Consider the following 21,336-nt stretch of genomic DNA (forward strand, 5'->3'; position numbering starts at 1 on the left):
GTAACGAAGTCATCTTCCACAACAGAGGAGGGGAAAGGAGAGAGGATAGCAGAGGAGAGGGGAGGAGAGGAGAGGAGACATCACGAGGGAAAGGAGGGGAGATTATATACATTTACTGTAACATGGTTTTCTTCACTGTGGTTTGCTTCAGCGCTCACACACTTGTCAACGTTCTTACTCTGTTGTTCTAGTTTTGTAAAATCTGTTACTATTTCAACGTCATATAGTTGGTTATTGTCGTAACATTTTGCTTTTAACATTATAAAGTGGGCAACCTTCCCTGTTCCCTGCCGTTGATTAATGACCTCATATTCTGTTAATTAGACCCTCAGCCCTGAGGCAGAAAGATTTAATTTCCCCTTCATCATCATCATGGAGGAGAAAAAAAAAAACAACTGATTAAAGAGGAGAGCAGGGGAGAGGGGAAGTGAGGAGAGGCGAGGAGATGAGGAGAGAGCAGAGGAGAGCAGAGGAGAAGAAAAGAGAGAAGAAGAGAGGAGAGAGGTGAAGAGGAGAAGAGTGTGGAGGAGAGGAGAGGAGAGAAGAGGGGGTCAGAGGTGTGGATCAGATCAGATCACGGAGCACTCAGATCCTTTACTTAAGTAAAAGTAACAACACAACAGCATAAAAACATTCCATTACAAGTAGATGTCCTGCATTCAAACTTATATCTAAGTAAAAGTACAGAAGTATTATCAGAAAAATGTAAAATAAAGTATATAAAATAAAAGTACTCATGCACAAAAACAGTGATTTTGTGACTGATATGTAATATATGATTAGATGACATAATTAGATTGTTAATAGTTTAGTCTAGTGGTTCCCAACATATGGGTCAGATCCCCTACAAAAGGCCATAAGATGAATCTGGAGGGTAGAGAGATGATTAATGAGAGACGAAAGAAGGAATTGGTCTTCTTTTTTTTTTTTTTTTAAACTTTTCTCTCTCTTTGCATTCTGATTTATTGTGATATATTGGATACTGTTATCTCTTTGGGCATCAAACTCCTATTTAAATGAAACCATCTGAGAAATGTCTCTTTGGCGGAACTGCTGGAACTCATAGACATCTGAGACGTGACAAGAGGCCCCAACTAGACACCGCTTCTTTAAGAGGCCACAAGTCAAAAGTTTGGGAGCCACTGATTTAATCCTAAACAATACATTGTAATTTATATATTTATCATATGTAGTTTTTAATTTCTTAATCTAGGAAAGATCTACAAAGTAGCATAAAGTGGAAATACTCATTTTAAGTACTTCCAAAGGTGAGTAAATGTACTGAGCTACTTTCCCCCACTGCGAAGTGAGGGAAATATTGGTGGATAGATGACAAAGACAGGACACAGGAAGTAAGGCCTCACCTTGGGGCAGGTCTGGGGATACGTAGGGCACTTCCTGGGTGTTGATGTGCGTCCAGTCAAAGTCATCATAAGGATCTTGTTGATAATCACACTGAGAGAAGCCCTCATCAAACGTGCAACTTCCTGCAACAAGGGAACACAATAACATTTAGTTCACCTAAAAAAAAATCACACATTTCTAGCTTTGAGTAACAGCTTTTTGTCATTCAGACACTTATGGGTTAATTCAGACATGACAGGACATTTAGGAACAGTGACACTTAATAACATGAAGGAAGTGTAAAAGTGACCTGGATGCTTATTCACATATGAGACCAACATGTATCATTGCCATGACATGTATGTAAAGAGGATCATGTCTAAAAAGGGGTGAAAACGTTGGATGCTGGATTGACTGAATAACTAGAACCATTTTTAATGCAAAGTGAATTCCTCTCCAGTCGTATCCAGTAAAACTTTTGATTCCTTTCTGTATGTTGTTTTTCTGTGTGTGTGTGTGTGTGTGTGTGTGTGTGTGTGTGTGTCTCAGCTCATTAATAAACCACCAGGAGTCGAAGCTCCGACAGTCATCACTCAAGGCCAGTCAGGATCACCTCTGACTCAACCATCAGGGCCTTCAGCTGATCATCTGAGCCCATCACCACAGCCTCGGGACAACCATGTGTGAGCTGGCCGCCTTCGGCCCCACCTAAACAGGAAGTCGCTCTAATACAGAGAGACGCCACTTGTCCCTGGCGGCTAGCTAAACCAATCAACTTGCGATGATATGTGGCTTGTACTGGCAATATTGCTGATAGGAATAGCATGCTGGCTACTGCTAGCTATCTGATTCATTGACCTAGCAGTGATGCACGGCTTGTGTTAATAAAATGGCTAGGAGAGATGTGGCTAAGAAAAGCCACAATGCCATCTGATTCAAGTCTCTGGTAGTTAATTGTCACCCACATGAGTCCTCTGCACCCTTCTTGACATTGATCAAAGTAGTGGTGGGAAACGGATAAAATCCTCTATCACAGATAATATTTTATGTTTTAAAGATAACAGTAGATATCATGACACAATGCATTGTGTGAAAAATAAGTAGAGAAATCTTTCACATATAAAATAAGATGGAAATGAGGACTGAGTAATGTTGACAAACTCAAATTCTACGCTATTTTAAAAGAAATACCTTAATGTCGATAAAACAACATAATATGGGGATCCCTATCAGTGCTTTAGGAAAAATATAATCTCAATAATAACAACCAAACAAGAAGAATGATTCTGCATTCATTTTATCGAGCTAGAGCACTCAAAAAAACTCAGAATGCCTACTTAAAGACCTAGAAATGAGACCACATTAATATTAAAATAACAAACTCAAGACGATAATGAATTGAACATCCCCAAGCTCGAGACAATGCCATCAGATAACTTGTAACAGTTCAAACCTGACCTTTTTTATTGACTGACTAATCATTTCAGCTCTAGTTATTATATTGATTTATTTCCCCACTCAAGTTTAACCCCTGGTTCAACTTATTTGACAACTGAAAATGTTGGCCCCATTAAATTTGCAAAGAAAATTATGTGTTACACTTAAAGTCCTGATGCCAAAATTACTTTATTTAGCCAATGTTTCAACCACAAGGTCGAAACGTAAAGAACATTAAAACTGCACACAATGGAAACTGGAGACAACGCTGACATGTTGAAGACTGGTGACCCACTTTCTTTGTTGTAAATTGTGAAACTTTGTTGGTATTATGGCATTTTCTTGCAGCACCTTGTAGAGTGGAAGTCACAAAAGAGCAGCAAGCATGAATGCCAAACTACATAGATGACATGTCTATACTTTATCCAGTCAGTTGTCCCAAAAGGGCCCTCTAACCTTTAAATAATCTGTCAAAAATACATATTTGTGAAAACTTTATAAAATACTTGTGAGTCACATAAAAGCTTGTTATTTTTTATCTTCTTGACATACTGGTCGTCAAAAGTCAGGTGCTCAGAAAAGAAGAGAGAAACAAAAACAGGAAAATGATAGCAGAGGTGCAAGGGACTTTATGGCCAGGTATTTGGAAAAAAAAATACTGAAGTGGAAAATAAAAAGTACAATCCCACCTAGCTTTAACTTTAGCATCCAGTTATTACCTTGTATAAAAGCCTAACATAACGCATTCCTCTGACAGAAACAGCTGAGTCTGGAGATGGGAGTAGCTGTGTCAGAGAGGAGAAACAGAGAGGAGGAGAGACCCAGCCTGCAGATGAGAGCTGGCTGGGAGAGGCTAGCTGTGCCAGGGAGGAGTGGGAGGGAGACACAGCGTTCACCCCGCAGACCAAGGGTGAGGGTTCGATTTGGAAAGTGGTGAGGACATAAACTTGGCAGGAGGTCTGGGGGTCCTCCCCCAGAAAATTGCATTTCTTGCAATTCTACATAGTATATAATGACTATATAGTGCTTTCTTGAATGCAATAAAAGGTGAGAAATTATCAGTGCAATCACAGCATTTTAACGTTTAAACACTTAAACTGATATGGTGTTGATACAAACATGCACATCACTTAGCTTTGATAAATTTTGTGTCATTATTTTTTCTACTAGATGGAAAAGCAACAGCATAATGAATTTAGTTCTACTCTCTCCAGCGGTTTTAAATCAACACATATTTCTTTGTCTACCTCAAAATGTCTCATGTCTCTGTCTTCTTTCCCCTCCCATAATGCTAACCTGGTCACCTCTTTCTCCTCCCTCTGTCTGGCCTGGGCTCTGTCGCTCTCTCTCTCTCTCTCTCTCTCTGTCTGCCTCTATATCTCTCTGATGCCTGTATGGACAACCACTATGTAATGCACTGTCACTGACAACCATATTTGTCTAGTTTGTTTGTGCATGGGATAAATTGGATGTGCTCAATGAGATAACATTACAGGGCACAGGTCTGTCTCTCTCTGATACTTGTGTTGACAACCACTAGGTGATATACTTTAACTTAAAGGGGACCTATTATGGTTTTTGTGGTTTTCTCTTATTTACACACAGCGGGACTGTCCACAGCCACAAAGAAAGTGTGATCTAGGTATACAAGAGCAAGCCACCATGAAGCACTATGAGCAACCAGCACTGCCAGCAACATAAATCTCCTAGCATTGAGTTAGTACTAAAGCTTTGCTACCTGTGTCCTAGAGCGAGCTGCAGCGGCTTTGATGGAGAGCAGAACGACAGGCCCTCAGATACCCCGCTGATCTGAGCTCTCGCTACAGAGGGATACCAAGAGGTGACAGCCGCTGCCGGAGGAGAAACAAGTTAACATCAAACTAAGCGACTGTCTTCGGCTGCTGGCTGTATGGCTGGCTGTGACTCACAGCCCCAGAGATGCATTGGATCACATTCCTCTCGGCGTCATTCTTTAAACCAGCCTCTCTTTGTGCAATTCAGTTCAGTACCATTCAATTCAATTAAGTCTTTGTCACAGCAAGTTACCTCCAGTCATAATGAGAAAAATGCCGGGACATGTAGAGGGCACGCATTACAGCACGACAACACGCATTTTTCTACTTTGAACTGTTCTATTATGTTCTCAACTTGAATGTACAGAATCTAACTCTATTGATGTGTGTGTGTATTTGTGTGTGTGTGTGTGTGTGTGTGTAAAACTCCATGACTTCCTGTCCCCCACAGCGTGTGTGTCAGTTTACATCTTGCTGTCAGGTAGCTCTCTGCATGGGTTAAAACAGCAAAGTGTGTATCTCGGGTGCGTATGTGTGTGTGTGGGTGTGATAATGGTATGGGAATGTACTGTATCTGCAAAACAGTGACCCGTCACTTCATAAAACAACAGAACAAATGAGACAAATGAGCACTCTATGCTTAATGTCAAACACATTAACGGGTCCAGAGCCAAAAATACAGTAGATGTTTTTGGACAGTACCAACCTCATGTGTGTTTTGAGGATATGGTGAAAAGTATGACAGGAAAGCAGGTTTTGTTACTTCGTTACTATAGAAAGGGTCAGGAGGTTATATAAGAAAAGCTAGTTCATACAACGTGTTGTCCGTCCACACGGTGTTGACAGCTTTTCCAAACAGCCACACTTAAAGGCAGAGTGAAAAGCAAGCTGTCATAGAAGTGGATGAGGCATGATATCATTTAAATACGGGGATAACGGTGCATATTTTCAGGCAGTCTCTCCTGGAAAGCATTCATAGTGTTGCACTCATTTGTACACAGGAAATATTACAGTAAAAGATGTGTAAAGACTGAAAAAAGGAGCCTGAGGGAGAAGTTCAAAACCAGCTTACTTTCTCACCTCTGCACTCCTGGCTAATCACTACGCAGACTTGGTGTGTCAGAACTTGGCACCTACATTCCCCACAATGCCACTGTTATACTAGTACCTCAAGCAGAGATGAAGAGCGGGCTACAGAAATCTGGTAACTTCACGTCTTTACTTCACAATCCAGATTTTTTTCATTTTCAATCTTGTAATCTTCAGCCTGACCGAGGCTTACTTAAGTCACATCACTTTATAATTGATGGTAATTTATTGAGGTAATTTATCATGTTTCATGCGCTTCCTTCTCAAGCCACAAAAGGTTTTACACAAGACCTGTACAGACTTTGATGCGTAAAATCGGTGGAGTTCCACTTAAAAGATAAGTGTTAGGCCATTGTTTTGAACTATTTAGCTTTGCTAGCTTTATTTAGTGTTTAGAGCTTTTTTGTGGAATTTCTGCTTCAGAAAGTGTACAACAAAATTGGATTTAAACCCACCGTAGTTTTAACTACACAAACAGAGCTCAACTCAGTTCTGATAAAGTGCCGTGGTAGTAAAGGTATTTTGAAAAACAAGTCCTTGTTTTGAATGCCAGTGTACCAGCTGAAAGCAGTTTGATTTAATGCAAACTGGCTGAACCGGCAATCGTCATTATGAGACGTTCTAGCAAATTAAAAAGTAGCCTACGTCAGTAACCTGTGCCAACGACGTCACAGCATTAAATCCAACTAACACTCTAGTTACCGTGGATTAAGTCATTCTCCTTTTCCTCATTCTTCAAGGGACATCTACGTGAAAGGTACTGTTGTGGTTGAGCGAGTGGCAGAAAAGTGACAGTGAATGCGAGCGGAGCAGAGGAAAAGGTTAGTAGTAAGTTGTCAATCTGGCAGTAAATGTACAATACAGGCTACAGCATATCATTTAATAAATGTTGCTGCTTCTGAAGACCAAGAAAAGTCTGCTGGAGAAGTGAAGAGGGTTAGCCCTGAAGTTAGCAACAAAGGGATAGCCAAACCTGAACAGACTCACTTCAGACTGACCTTTAAGGTAGACCAGCTATTCTCATTTTAGTGTCAATCTCAGCCACTCTTAAACAGAGAGAAATGCCTCGCTGCTGAGTCTCTTCTGAGGTTTTGCTCAACCCCCCTATCCCAAAACCCCCACTGCCCCGAAGCAGTCAACCTAGGAGAAACACTGGCTCTGATAGACATTCTGCCTGCGTTCTTCTGCTAACATACTAAACAGAAACACAGTGTGTGTGTGTGTGTGTTTGTGTGTGTGTGTGTGGTAAAAAGGGGTCTGGAAAAACTAAATATGTGTGAAACTGTCATACACGCACACACACATACACACACACACACACACACACACACACACAAACCTCATGCTAGCTCTCCCACATTCTCAGTTGACACTTCTCCCTTTCCTCAATGTCCTGCCAACTTAAACTAAGACACACACACACACACACACACACACACACACACACACACACACACACACACACACACACACACACACACACATCAACACACATCTGACAGTAAATTCTCGGTGCCAATAATGAGAAGAGCAGACCTTAAACTATTGTTTTTACCTCTGCTGAAAATAAAAACCACAGTCACAAACCATGTCTTGCTGAAGTGTTTTATGACATTAACATCTATCTATCTATGACTGTTTTTTAAATATTTAAAACTTCAATTCTGCATTTTGTAAGTTCTGTTACTGTCCAATATTCACTCTCCTTTAGCTCTGTTTCTGGTCACCACAAATATCTGGATCTTCTGCGGCTAAATGGTCCACCATGTTCACCAGGTAGATGCTAACTTTGTCTGTCTGCCGTTTGGTGCTGGACAGGTAGCATACAGTGGGGTTTTAGAGCTCTTTTGCTGAAAACAATGCTATGAGAGCAATGAGAGTTAGCCAAAACACTTAAATTGCAGGCCAGAAAAACAAAAAATGATCCAAAAGACGTTAAAATGCACTGTAGAGCTGAGGGGAACAACAGTCATATTCATCTGTGGGTTTGTCACTACGAGCGACCCCTTTCACATTACACATAGTCACTTCTTTTCTTTGTTATTATACAGTATGTATTTGCGTATTTGAATTCTGTCTGTTTGCATGTGTTAATGTATTATAATGCATTAAATGATTTAACAAATGCCTTCAAAGTATATGCATGAGTGTGTGTCCAGATGGGTCATTATTGTCCCCCTCCTCTCCATTCACAAGGACACAGAGAGAGAGAGAGACCGACTGCATGCTAATCACTTCCTAATCAGCGTCTGTGATTGGCTGCCTCGCTAATGAAATAATGGTGACTCATTTGCATAATAAAATAATTAGAAGGACTTGATAAAGGCTCAAGGGCAGAGAGAGGAAATCACACACACACACACACACACACACACGCACACACACACACACACACACACACACAGTGACACAGGATAGTCGCAATCTTCTCTAAAAGATGGTTGAATGGCATCAGACACATCTGCCACCGTCACTCAAAATCATTTTGTGGTTATTTGCAATGACCTCCACCTACAGGAGGTCAGTCAAACAAAAGTGCTTTGACCGAAACTGTTCAAAGACACGGGACCAGATAGCCCCCAGGGGGTCCCCGGCAAAAGAGAGGGCCATGTCCATTTCTCAGTTATTAGCTTAGATCAAGATTAGTAGTTGGCAACACAGCAAGAATGAATAACAATAGCTAGTTTGATTAGGTTTCCCTCTCTCCAATGTGATCTAACTGATCTGCAGAATAGGCAGTATCAAATCAGATGTAACAGCTAAAGTCTGCTCAGATACAAGTCCCTGGGACATATTTAAATCAAATGAGGGTCTGAGGTGTGTTTTTTCTCTCTTTTCTCTCCATTATAACTAAGAGATGGGTAATTATCAAAACAGAATGCAAAGTCAATACTTGTTTTCCTCAGTAAATTGCTCAAGAAAGCAACATCAGAGAGTCATAGCAGTTTAGCGTGGCCTTGATGTTTTATGATCAATTAAAAATAAACAAATAACACATTTCTCTGCTGGCTCGATACCACAGTCTATAGGTTTGTTTGTACATGCTCTGACATTGTTGCATGTGTGAATTATATATTGTGTTATAGTACAATTACTGCAAAAGTGCTATGGGGAACTGTGTTTGACTCATGCTTGCTATTTAATCACAAGTATTTGAAGTCAGTGGTTACAAGGACCGACAGTGTTTTCCTCCAAGGGCCTACATTGTATTGAGTACTCAAACAGGTCTAGCTGTTCTATTCTATGAACCGGATGCTCATAGGTTGAATTTCATGTATCTACAATGACTCTTCACTCTTTTTCTGAGATGATGAGTTACTGTAAGTAAAAGACTTGAAGCACACAGAAATGTGAGTTGTGGAATTCTAAAATGCGATCGTGGATGTGGCTCTTCTTTATTTCAGACATCACTGTGATACAATAAGCATTATGTGACAAATCAACATATAAGCTAATACTATGTTCTGCTCAGACCTTTCATAGTCAGTCAAGCACACAATAAATATACTACAACAATAGTATCTTACATATAATTACACATAACTAACTGACATTTCAAGCTAAAATGTAATAGATTATTGGTCCTACAAGGGGAAAAGATCAGAAAATTGTGGCTCTTATCTGTTAGATTAATGCAAAAAAAAAGACATGTGGGAATAACAAACATCTAGTGAACAAACACAGCAGCTCTTTTGAATGGCATTCTTGAAGAAAATGTTCTGTGTAGGAAATCACAGACAAAGAGTGTTAGTTTAACTACATCTATTATTTGTGTGCTTGAGTGTGTCTACTCTGATTTGAAAAGAAGAAAATATGACTACATTCAGACATCCTATCTGGACAGAAATAAAGTGCTGTATGCCAGATATGGAAGTACGCAGTGTGAGATAAAAAAGATATGCAAGTTCACTGACTCGAGATCATGTCAGCGTAACTTTTATGACACCAGAGAGGCTGCCTATTCAAGATAACTATTTTTTTTCTTCCACAGCACTTTCTTACTTGTCTGCCTGACCACATACCGTATATTGCAGCCGATCAGATGACCATGACATTACAACAGGTTGGTTGAGAGTGAAAACATTGTCGCGTGTGATGGTATTGCTCTGTATGAATCATGAGCAGAAATGCCATCTCGCTCCCCCGCCACACAAACAAGGCACATTCTTTCTCTAATATAAACACAGTACATGCTCTCTCTTTCTCTCTCTCTCTCTCGCCACTACTTCTGTCTAGTATTTATCAGCTGAGCTCTGTTTCAGTCTGCGGGCAGAGATATTATCACTAGAGAGCAGATAAGACAGTATGAGTGAAAGGGGTGAAACAGAATGAAAGGGTACAAAGAAATGGAGAGGGAGATTGGAAAAAGAACAGAGACGGGCAGAACAAGAAATTGGGAAATTAATTTCTGGGAGATCGTGCTAAGCCTGTTAGTTATATAGTAAATGTGCATATATGTGTAAGATTTTTTATTTTGTTTCAGTTTCCATTTGTCTTTATTTTAATCCCTCTTTCTTTATTATTCCGTATTAATAACACAATGAATGAGGATCAGTATATATTTAGTTTGTAAAACTGAAGAGAAGAGAAGAGAGGAGAAGAGAAGAGAAGAGAAGAGAAGAGAAGAGAAGAGAAGAGAAGAGAAGAGAAGAGAAGAAGAGCTCCGATCTGCAAACGGAAATAACGCACAATAATTACATTTACATCATTAAAATCCAATCCAACCACCAGTAATCCTGTTTCCCTCGAAAATCATTGCAATTTTGGCCAAGTCCAGTTAATAATTACTTTAGCTGACCTGGATTTATAATCATATGTGGCTTTGTGGGACATTTTATACCAGTGAATCACTAGTTTTTGGGTGAAGTGCACGAGGGAGTCTTAAAAGAGGAGAGGAGATGGTCTGGGAGGAATTAATGCAAAGATGACAGTATACAATGACTATTTAACTAGCTGTACTCTATCAGACTGTATTATAATACACTGTTCCTTTATAATATCCTCTTGACATTGCTATGTACGGGTATATTATACTCTGTTCTCATGTTGCTGTGCTTGTTTTTAATCTGTGTGTGTGAGTGCATCACTGAGTAGCCCTGAATAGATGCCGACCGCCTCAAGGACACTAATAAAGTTGTACCTTATCATTTACTTTCTCTGTGTCGTCTCTACTTTTTTGTTCTCTCACTCTGCCTCTTGTTCTCTCTCTCCCTCTCTGAGAATAGGTGAAATTAGCCTGAAATGATACAAGGTGACATCAGAGAGACTGACACACACACACATACACACACACACACACACACAAACTCTCCCTCGTCACGCTTCAGTGGCCCTTGCAGCGCAGCGCGACGCCATCAAAGCCAAGACCCATATACACACACCTCGCCTGTTAAACATACACACTGGCATGCGCAATCACACACCCAAATACACACGACTTACACAGCAACACACACACACGCGCGCGCGCACTGTCACACACACGCTGACACTCGTGTGCACGCACACACACTCGGAGCGGTAGTTTAATTGGAAGTGCTGAAGGCTGAAGAATTTCTCCTTCATCTCACAATGCTGTAATTGAATCTGAGACGTGTGTGTGTGCGTGTATGTCTGTGTGTGTGTGTGTGTGTGTGTGTTCAGCTGATTCAGGAGTTTCCATTGACAGTAAAACAGTAATGTGTGTTTTCCCTTCTGTGAGGAGCCTTTCTGTCCTTCCATCCCTGACTATCTTCTCCCCTCACCCTACTCCTCTCGTGGGGTTAATGCGGTTTTTCAATCCAAATTCAAACTCAAGCAGTTTTTCGAGTGCCACGTTATTTTTCCAGCAAACTGGTGATTTGTTCGCGTAGGCTCCTCCGTGAAAGGCAGCCATGACCTCCATCGCTGCACGTTGGCATTTCACTGACCAACATGCCTGGACTGAATATGTTTTCCACATAAAACGTATCTTACTGAGCCAACAGTTAATTCTAAGTTGTGATTCTTTAAAATTCCACTGCCTGGGAAAAGAGGACTTTATTCTGAGTGTTGTTTCTTTGTTTGATAAAATTGTTTTTACATGTTTTGAAATTCCATATAAATTTGGTGTCGACTGAGGCTCTCCATGAGGTTGAATGCAGTACCTGAAAACTGATCTCTGCTTGGACAACTGCAGACAAAAAGCACCATCAGTGGACAATGAGGCGTGAACGACTTACTAATGACCTGCCATCACAGTATCGCTGTCACACATTACAATAGGAACGAGAAGTGAGCAGTGAGGAACTGTCTTTTTTGAAGAAACTCTTTGGTTCCACATGACAACCTTATTATTATTAAAGTTCAATCTGAAAATGGAAAATAGTCTCTCTCACCCTCTTCAGCGATGTTGCATCACCTGTAGTCTGTAAAGGTTGTATTATTGCCTGTAGCGAAGCTGGTGCACAGGATGGATAAAAAGACGTCAACTCCAATCTGAGAGCATGATTGTGTGTGTAGGGTATGAAGTTACAGCTAATTATAGGTTATTTAATTAATATTTTATAAACCAATGTCAAAAAATGGGTATTTAACAGCACAAATCACAATTTCAAGGGTCATGATTACAATGATTTGGCATTTTTGCATAGTAAAGGACTTAAACAATAAAATGTTGTCGATTAATTTCAATGACTACCTGATCAATTAATTATCTACTAACTTCCGCACTAGTAAGGTAAACATTTGTAGGAGCGCTGCAGCTAATGATTTTCATTATTGTAATAGATGAGTCGTTTAGTCTGTAAGATGCCAGAAAATAGTGAAAAATATCCAAATATTTTCCGGAACACAAGGTGTCGTCATCAAATTGCTTGATTTGTCTGATCAACGGACCAAAACCCAGAGGTATTCAATTGACAGAAAATACAAATAGAAAACAGCCAATTCTTTGAGAAGCTGGGCCAGCATGTTTGCCATTTTTTTTTACTTTAGTAGACAAATAAGAGATGATTTATTGAGAGAGAGATTTACTTTTTGACTAATCTTATGAGCATTGATACGTAGGTCTAAATTCCTCATGGTGGTGACCTAATTAAATAACCTAAATGGCTTGTTGACAGTCAACATGACACCTAGACCCCAAACACATCACACCTCTATGGGGATATCTCCTTTCTCCATGTCTTTCATTCTTTTTCTCTTTGTCTGACCACTATGATCTGTGAAAAGAGTGTGTGTGTGTGTGTGTGTGTGTGTGTGTGTGTGTGAGTGTTTCCAGAGATTGCTGTTAGCACTGTTAGCAGGGGTCGAAACCTTCCATAGACACTATCTTTATGACATTCACCTCTCTCCTGTGCTTTCTCTCTCTCCCTCTTGTCTATCTCTCCATCGTTAATCTCTATTACTATTCAAATGCTGACATTTAAAGCAACTTCACATGCTGACTGACTGACTGACTGGCTGGCAGATAAGGCAGGAGACGAGAGGGGGTGGGGATGGTTAGAGATGGAAGGGAGAGCTTGTCTTTCACAGAGAAAATTGGGAAATCCTCCTCACCTCTCCTTTACCTCCCTCCCCCTTCACGCCTCCCTGTCTGTGAATGAGTTCACCCATAAGCCTCGGAGGGAGTCGGATTTCGCTCGTTCACAGGAAAGCTGAACCATCCCCTCTTTTTTTTGTGTGTTTGTTCACCCATTTACCTCTCTCCACAACCTCATCTCTGTTTACTGTCTCCCTGTCCACCCCTTTCTTTCTGTCTCTGTCAGCGTGTGATAAAATATAGTTTGGAACAAGAGGTGCCCATTTAACTATTCACAATAAAATATACTGCTTTGTGAACACTGACACGCTTCAGCTTTTTTTTTCTCAAACATGAAAAGTCAACTTTTGCTTCAATAAGAACTGAATTAAAACTGACAGAAAAGTTTTAAGGCTGGCAACTGTGAGTAAAGATGATGAACATTGGTAGCCTATAATGTCACCGAAACACTGACCCATAAACCATCGCCACAATCAGATACTATGTCAGTGTGTGTCATTCAGAATGAGTCAGGGGTGAGTAATTATCAAGCTCTTAGACGGCACTCAGCTTAGAACTGAGAGCACAGCTGGTATTTTCTTTTAAGTAAAATCCCCAAACAAGTCTCAACTGGCTGCTTTCCTCCACCCTTCGCCGCACACTTGACCTCAAAAATGCTGACTGGCTGACTCACTACAGACTCAGCCTGTGTAAACTTTAACCATATTATGACTCAAAAGTGTGGAAAATCCAGGAAGCAATTATGTTATTTCAAATGTCTTTGCCAAGCATCAAACTATCATGTGAGGTATCTGTAATTCATAACATGTAAGCAATAACGCTTCCAGGTTTTCCTGCGCGGCTCAATGACGCTTCTTCGTAGTTACACAATGAGAATAAGGCTGGATGGACGACTCCCGTTGAGTTGTACAAAGGAAGCTTGGACTGTAAAGGGATCAATAGCGGACAGAATGGGGTCAGAATGATTGCTAGCAGTTGGTGGGCTGCATTTGGGTGGAGCAGTGAGCCCTGTACCTGTATGTACCCGCATGCCACCAGAGCCAGTAAAGCTACCCAACATTTATCTAGCTTCTTTACACTGTGACACTACAGCATTCATCATGTTCCCTGATAGATAACTGATAAATTACCAGGAGAATACGATCAAATAATGCTTTATCCATTGTGGAGGATTTGAATGGGCCAATCACAAAGCAAACGGGATGCAGTTTCTACGCCAATCGGGGCACAGCTGAGGTTTTGGACTGGAAAGCAGGTCTGGTGTGGATGAGATAAGAGCAGAACAAACACACATTAAACACCAACCCCCACAGACACGCACACACACTCAAACAGACACACAAGGTAAGTAAGGCCAGATGGAGAAGGAAGGAGGAAAATTTAGGAAAAACAAAGGGCAAGGAGAGGGAAGAGAAGAAAGAGAGAAGAGAGAAGGAGGAGGCTGAACAGTAGAAACATGAAGAGAGGAAGAAAGAAGAAAGAGAAGAGTGTCAGTTCAGAAGAAGTTCAGAAGAAAAAATCCCACCCAGGAGCTATAGCCAGGTTAAATCTGAAGCAGCTAGCTTAGCAAGTCAGCAGAGAGGCTGGTGACACACTGAACTGCCTGGCTGACTTCTCCAATTGTGCAGCAAGTTGGTTCAAAGGCTGGCTGACTGATTTACTGACTGACCGACTGGCCGGTCGGATTTAGTCTATCCTGTGTTTGTGCAGCAGAAGCATTTCTGTTGTTCAGCCTGTCGAACAAAAAGCAGTTCTCCACAAAGACACACAAAGAACAACCTGAAACAGCACTAATACAGGAGAGACTGACATAGACGGAGAGAGAAAAAAGATAGACAAACAAATAAACACACGTAAAAAAAAATAAAAACAAACAAATAAAACATCTAACTTCAAAGAAGCGAAAAGTGCCTAAAATAACAATTGGAAAATGTTTCTGGGACTTCTGAAACCAATAAAAATCAAATATGAAAAAAAATATCTCAAATAGAAAAAAATAACGTGTCAAGAAGCTCTTTTATCTACGGTTGTGACACAGTTCTGTCGAACAACAAAAGATACCTAACGATAGCATTTACCGTCCTGGAGGAAATTTACTTTTCATTGCCAGCACAGAAAAAGAGCACATTACACAGCGGTGGAAACCATAGAGACCCAAACAAAAGGAATAACATACAAATGGGAATAACATGCAAGCAGGCCAGGCAACTACTAAAGCACCAAGTACTGAGACTGTCTGTAGAGCTAAACATACATTACACATTTCTGTTAGGCTGTCAGGATGGTTTCTGAGCTGAGGGTAAAAGCTGGTATGTCTGTAATGATAACAGGGATAAATAGAGACCAGCTGTATGTCCCGGGTGTCAAGACCTTGTATATAAATGTATGATAACATACAACAATATTTACAGTAAAGTTACTACTGTTGTCAATCTGTTTACTTCCAAAGGCAGATGTATATGAAAGGGGGAAATATTTTCATAGTTTGGACCATCATTACTATTAGGAATAATAACATTGCCCTCATCTAATTAATTATCTGGGATGTTTAACATGGACATGCTAAAAAGATGTTTGACAGGGCAAGACAGGTTTTAAACCATCTCCCAGGTTCACTGAACTTATTTGGAAGAGAAATGAAAGAGAATAATAGTAAAATGATTACTATCATTATTATTACTATTATTCTGGTTCACCTTTGACCTGCCGTAGTTGTTGTAATTGAGCGCGCCCACAGTCTTTCCTGTGTGATGAGGTGTTATTACTGACATTTCAGGCGCACTTACTTTCATTTACCTCCAAAATAAAATGGTTTAGACAACTGATAAACAACCTTTCTGATCATGGTGGCTTTCTTCCTTTCCTGACGTTGTGACAATCTTGTTCACTCGCTGTTTCAGTTTACCTTAGGCTGTTTTTTTTCACATGCTTGAGATGGCCCGCAACAAGCTGTGAACACATGCGTTTCCAATGCAGCCTCACAGGAGGGGATAACGCCGCGACCGCTCTGTTGTTGCCGTGGGGCCCGTTTGTGATTTGCGAGCACAGCTTACATGCAGATCTCGAATGGTGCCAGTATCCAGTTTAACAAATGAATGTCACTCGCATGTTGCAGATACATTCGCAGGTCGTACAGTCCTCTCTCGCGCTCATGCCTGAGTTGCGAGTATGGTGTTTAACATACCAAAATTAGCGACAGAGGAAATGATCTAATGTTGCGAGTCTCAGCTTGCATGTTGCAAACTGTGAAACAGGCCCCTGCTTTGTAGTAGGACTGACCGACACCAACGTGGGTCGGTCTCGTCTCTCAAATCCTTGTCTTGTGTTGAACTGACACTTACTGCACTTGCTGTAGTTGTACACATTTCTGCTGTACTTATGTTCAGCTTCACCTTCAAATAAAGTAGTTAATACAGTCTGGATAAACTGCTGGCTTACTTACATCCTGACCAATCATTGTTCATGTTTTTTTCATTGGTTGATTTTGTTGTAGTGATGCCTGTGTTCCAAGATTTCAGTATTTGGTTAAGGTTTATTTATTCCTGAAGTCTCATTGCGATCAACACACTAAATTAAAATGACCACAAATATTGATAAATATATTGGCAGGTAGAACGTCAAAGTCCCTCAAGAATAACTGTCTCTCTAACTTAAGGTTAAAGGTTGGGGGAACATAGTACCAGAAACCAGTCTTCCCCAGTTCATGTTATCATAACTGCTGATGACTAAAAGTTTCAAAATAATAACACAGTTTTAAAAAGAATGTTCCTTTAATCACAAGTTATATACATTTTTATCACAACAGTTATTCTTCAAAGCATAAAGGAAGAGAAACGACGGGAATGTGAACACTACTACTTTCTCTTCTGTTTCTTTCCCCCTCCCTCCCTCACAAACACGCAGTCAGACACACTAGCCTGGAGCCTGGAGAAAACACATACTGCATAGTGTGCATGAATATGAGTGTGTACGTTGTCACCTTCAGCTGTAAAATGTGGTCAAACGTCACTTGTGGGCTCAAAAAAGAGAGACGCGAGGCGGAGAGAAAGAGACAGTGACAGAGTGGCTGAGAGAGAGAGAGAGAAAAAAAGAAAGGGCAAAATAAGTGCTATAGAGACCTCAACTCCTCAGCTCCAGGTTCACAGTGTGTGTGTGTGTGTGTGTTTGTGTGTGTGTGTGTGGTAAATGAGTTTGGGGAGTTGTCGTCTCTTTACGATAGCTGTAACTGGCCTGAGGACAGCTGTTATTACACTTTACAACAGGGAAATACTGTATGTGAGTGAGTGAGTGAGTGAGTGAGTGAGTGAGTGAGTGAGTGAGTGAGTGAGTGAGTGAGTGAGCGAGTGTGTAGTCTTCAGAGAAGAAAATGGAGAAACATTATGGTTATTTACTTTTTAATTAAACATCAAAATTAAAGATGTTTTGGATGGGCTCAATTTGAAAACGAGCCGTTTTAGCAAATTATATTAATTCACCTTGATTAAATTAATCCGTCAAGTCTATTTATACAAACTCTTATGTTTCTGTGTGTGTGTGTGTGTGTGTGTGTGTGTCTGTGTGCGCGTGCGTGTACGTGTGTGTCTTGGAGCTGAGGAGCGGCTCAAAGGAGGGAGCGGCTAGTAACCTACAGGGGAGCGGTCTTTTAATAGATACATTGGGTGTGTGTAGGTGTGTGTGTGTGTGTGTGTGTGTGTGTGTGTGTGTGTGTGTGTGTGTGTGTGTGTGTGTGTGTGTATGTGTGTGTCCATTGTTAAATGACAAATCTCTGAGCAGGAAATGAGACAAACCGGTTTCTGACTCACATTCAGGTTACAGAGCACTGCCTCAGGCTTACACGTACACAAACACACACACTATTAAACACCAGACAGCATTGTTAAATGTGTCCCTTCTTTTTGTTTCTTTATCTCTGTCTGCGCTTATTGAGGTCAATAGACAAATAAAAGGGCTGGTTTGAGGCTTAATGGTCAGACAAGTGACTTGAAGGTTGCTGGTTTGAATCCATGCACACACACACACAGACAATAACCAGTGGCCTGTCTTTGAGTCGTTGAGTACCAAGCACTTGTCACTGGTGTTGAGTGAACACCATGGACTCTGGGTCACTGAAACCCTGTCAGCCTTTCTTTAGGAAAAAACTCAGAGGCCGTGGATGTCAGAACAGGGGCTTGTCTTTCTTTTAGCTGCCAAAAAAGGAAAACTTCTGTGTGAGCCATTATTTCAAAGCTCAGAATCAAAAGCAAAGAAAATCATCATTATATCTATTACAGAAACAGCAAACACAAACTTGTCTCACGGCAATTAAAGTGCAAAGCTGTGTGTAATGTGCTAACTTCATGTATAAAATCTGCATTTTAAATGAAAGGTGTTTGTCTGTCTCGGCTGCTTAAAATACAACATTATCAACTGGGCAATTCTGGTGAAGAAAAGGTAGAGCTGACTGTTGATCAGTGAAATTATGGCCGCTTACAAGTTCCAGTAACTTCAACAACAGTTCACATTTAAATTTCATGGACTTTCTATAATTACGCCAGTGTACTTCCATTACCTGTAATGTTATTCCTTCCTGGTGTGTTAGTGTTGTTTTTCTAAATAGCTTCACACTCTATCTTCTTTTATTATCAGGCTTTTTGCAAAGAGAGAGATAAAAACACCGCTTAATGTTCTTCCAAATGAGAATTCAAATGCACTACAACCATGAAGTTATCCAGACATTACCTGGAGGAGCTGTATGTGTGAATGCAAATGTCCGAATCAGTCGGACCGGACATTAAATGGACTTTATCCTGCCAGTTCCCTACTACAAAATCTGTGTAATGTCCAATTGAGCCCGTGTGTGAAAACAGCGGTGAATTCTCCGGAAAATTCACAGCGAGAGAGTTGGCTACAACTGCTTGTTGCCATAAGTAGGTGAGAACACGTCTGACAATCTCCTGTTGTGTGCTACATGTGTGAAAGGGCAACTCTGGAAAATGTCCAGACCCGATTCTCCGGACATTGTCCAGAGTTCATGTGTGAAAACGGCTTTACATTGGACTCTAGTTAGTGGATAGTAGATGTTACTAGTTAGTAGATGTACTTGTATCTTGTCAGTGTTGTACAGATGTCACCATCATGTTTAATCCAACTGACAGCAAACACTGTCTTCTGTAAGCGGAAAATGTTTTCTGACCTTGACAGAAAGCATGACCATTGATTTGAGGACAGCAATGCATGAATGAGTCTCTGCCAGCTTTCTGTAAATAATGCTGTAAAATGTCAAAAATGCAACACTTCTAAACCGGAAAGTTAAAAAGCACTTTTGACATACAGTACAAAGATTCTGGCTAGCCTTGACAACATCTATGCATTGCAAAACCTCTCACCGTTTGTAAACAGTATGAATGCAACCTAAGTTACAAGATCTCACTGATTGTCACTGCAGAACTTCTTAAATACACTGAAATTTAAAGAAATGCCAAGATAAAGAAAATATTTCCTCAAGGATGGCAACCGTGTAGCTGACCCTGAAATGTCCATTTCATGGGGAGTGTGTGTGCACATTTTGAAGGGCTGTGGCCTATTGCCCCGGGGCATCAGACCCTGTTTTATCAAGCATGGACTCACACTAAGATGGACCCTTTAATGTCAGCGTCATGGGAGGAAAAATAGAGGAGGGCATCACTGAAGCATATACACACCCATCCCATGACCTACGACCTAGACACGAACGCTGCACAGACTACACAAAGCCAGTATTACAAGTCAGCTCACAATGTACTCTTCATAGCAGCGTTAATCCATAACATTTCATGTATACAGCACAGGAAGCCTATGGTACTCTTATAAAGACTCCTGTTGCTGGTTGAGAGATGCCTACATTCCTGTCCTGTTTTGTCCCAGCTGTATTTAAAAGAGGAATCAAACCATGCAGGGTCATTTTCTCCACCAAATGTGCTCTTTAACAGGGGAGCAGTAATTTAATGTGATACTATATTGACCCTTGTGGGTAAATTTGCTTTTGTGTGGGCCCTTCTAGGAAGGTCAGATTCAGAACAAGATACCTGAAGTCAGTTATTTATTATAATACATCTCACTGCAGTGTCTTATGATTTAACATCCACATTTACAGGCTAAAGTTGTGCATGTGCTAGTTGCTGATTGTGCATGTGTTAGTGCTTTAGGAGCACACGCTGCTAAAATGGTAGCAATATATAACCCTTCTGGGATTGATAATGGTCACTGACAACAGCAGCGATTTTTCATTAATGCAAGGTAAAGTTATCATACTCTAGAGTCATTTCCCCTCTCTCTCTCTCATATGCATCATCAAATTAACATATTAATTTATAAACAGCCCATCAATTACTGCAAATGAATGTGATTGAATTGCGTAACTACATTTATTTATTTTGGTGCTGCAAGGTATGGCATGTAACTGTCAAATAAACATATAAACTTCATCCATCAAAGTGCTCAGTGATTGCTAACTTCACTCGCTGTGTCTCCAGCTGATGGTTTGTGTTTACTAGATCACCGCTCACAAGACACAAAGAGGTTCAGACCGAACAACAGCCCTGCCATAAAATGGTGCAGGTGGTGGGGACGTGTTGTGAAAGGTACCGGTGAGACAATAAAATACGATCCAGGAAGTCCAGTTGGGGGTACAGCTGAATGTTTATCAGACGCCAAAACACCACACAGCAGTTTTTAATACGCACAGACAGGATTTTACATCTCTGTAAACTTATCATTGCAGCAACTATTTTATCTTTTGTCACAATGATCACAATGTAGAAAAACGGCTTTCACATTGCAAAGTAATCCACCAGGAATGTACGCTTGCATATATGCACCTTGCCAGATGACATCACATTGCAACAAAAGTTACGCCAGGTTAAACTTTTTTGATCCTCCGTTGTTTTGACGGTCTGAACGCAGCCTAACAGTCATACATATGCTGCTAACTAAGGTTGGCAGTAAACTACAACAGAAACTGCTTGTTGGTGTGTGCTCACAGGCAATATGATGCAATGCTGCATTGGTGCTTAATCATTTGTCTGGCCGTCTATTGTTGTCTACAACTGCTTAACATCATGGTTTATATGTGGCCTTGAGACACATTTCCAGTTTACCTGCAGTTGTTTATGTCATTTCCTCATTGATTAGGTTGTTGTGAGAAAGATCCACCAC

General features: G+C 40.6%; 1 protein-coding gene across 6 annotated transcripts in view; it reads right to left on the reverse strand.

The window, feature by feature from the left end:
• The window catches only part of ptprk (protein tyrosine phosphatase receptor type K), a 117,240-nt gene that overhangs the window by 68,432 nt on the left and 27,472 nt on the right, over window positions 1-21,336 (reverse strand). For all 6 annotated transcript variants that reach the window (XM_067573209.1, XM_067573208.1, XM_067573207.1 and 3 more), the window contains exon 3: window positions 1,365-1,487. In XM_067573209.1, coding sequence (XP_067429310.1) covers window positions 1,365-1,487 — 123 coding nt within the window. The remainder of the gene's footprint in view (window positions 1-1,364; window positions 1,488-21,336) is intronic.

This window comes from Thunnus thynnus, chromosome 18 (assembly GCF_963924715.1).
Source record: "Thunnus thynnus chromosome 18, fThuThy2.1, whole genome shotgun sequence".
Taxonomy (NCBI): Eukaryota; Metazoa; Chordata; class Actinopteri; order Scombriformes; family Scombridae; genus Thunnus; species Thunnus thynnus.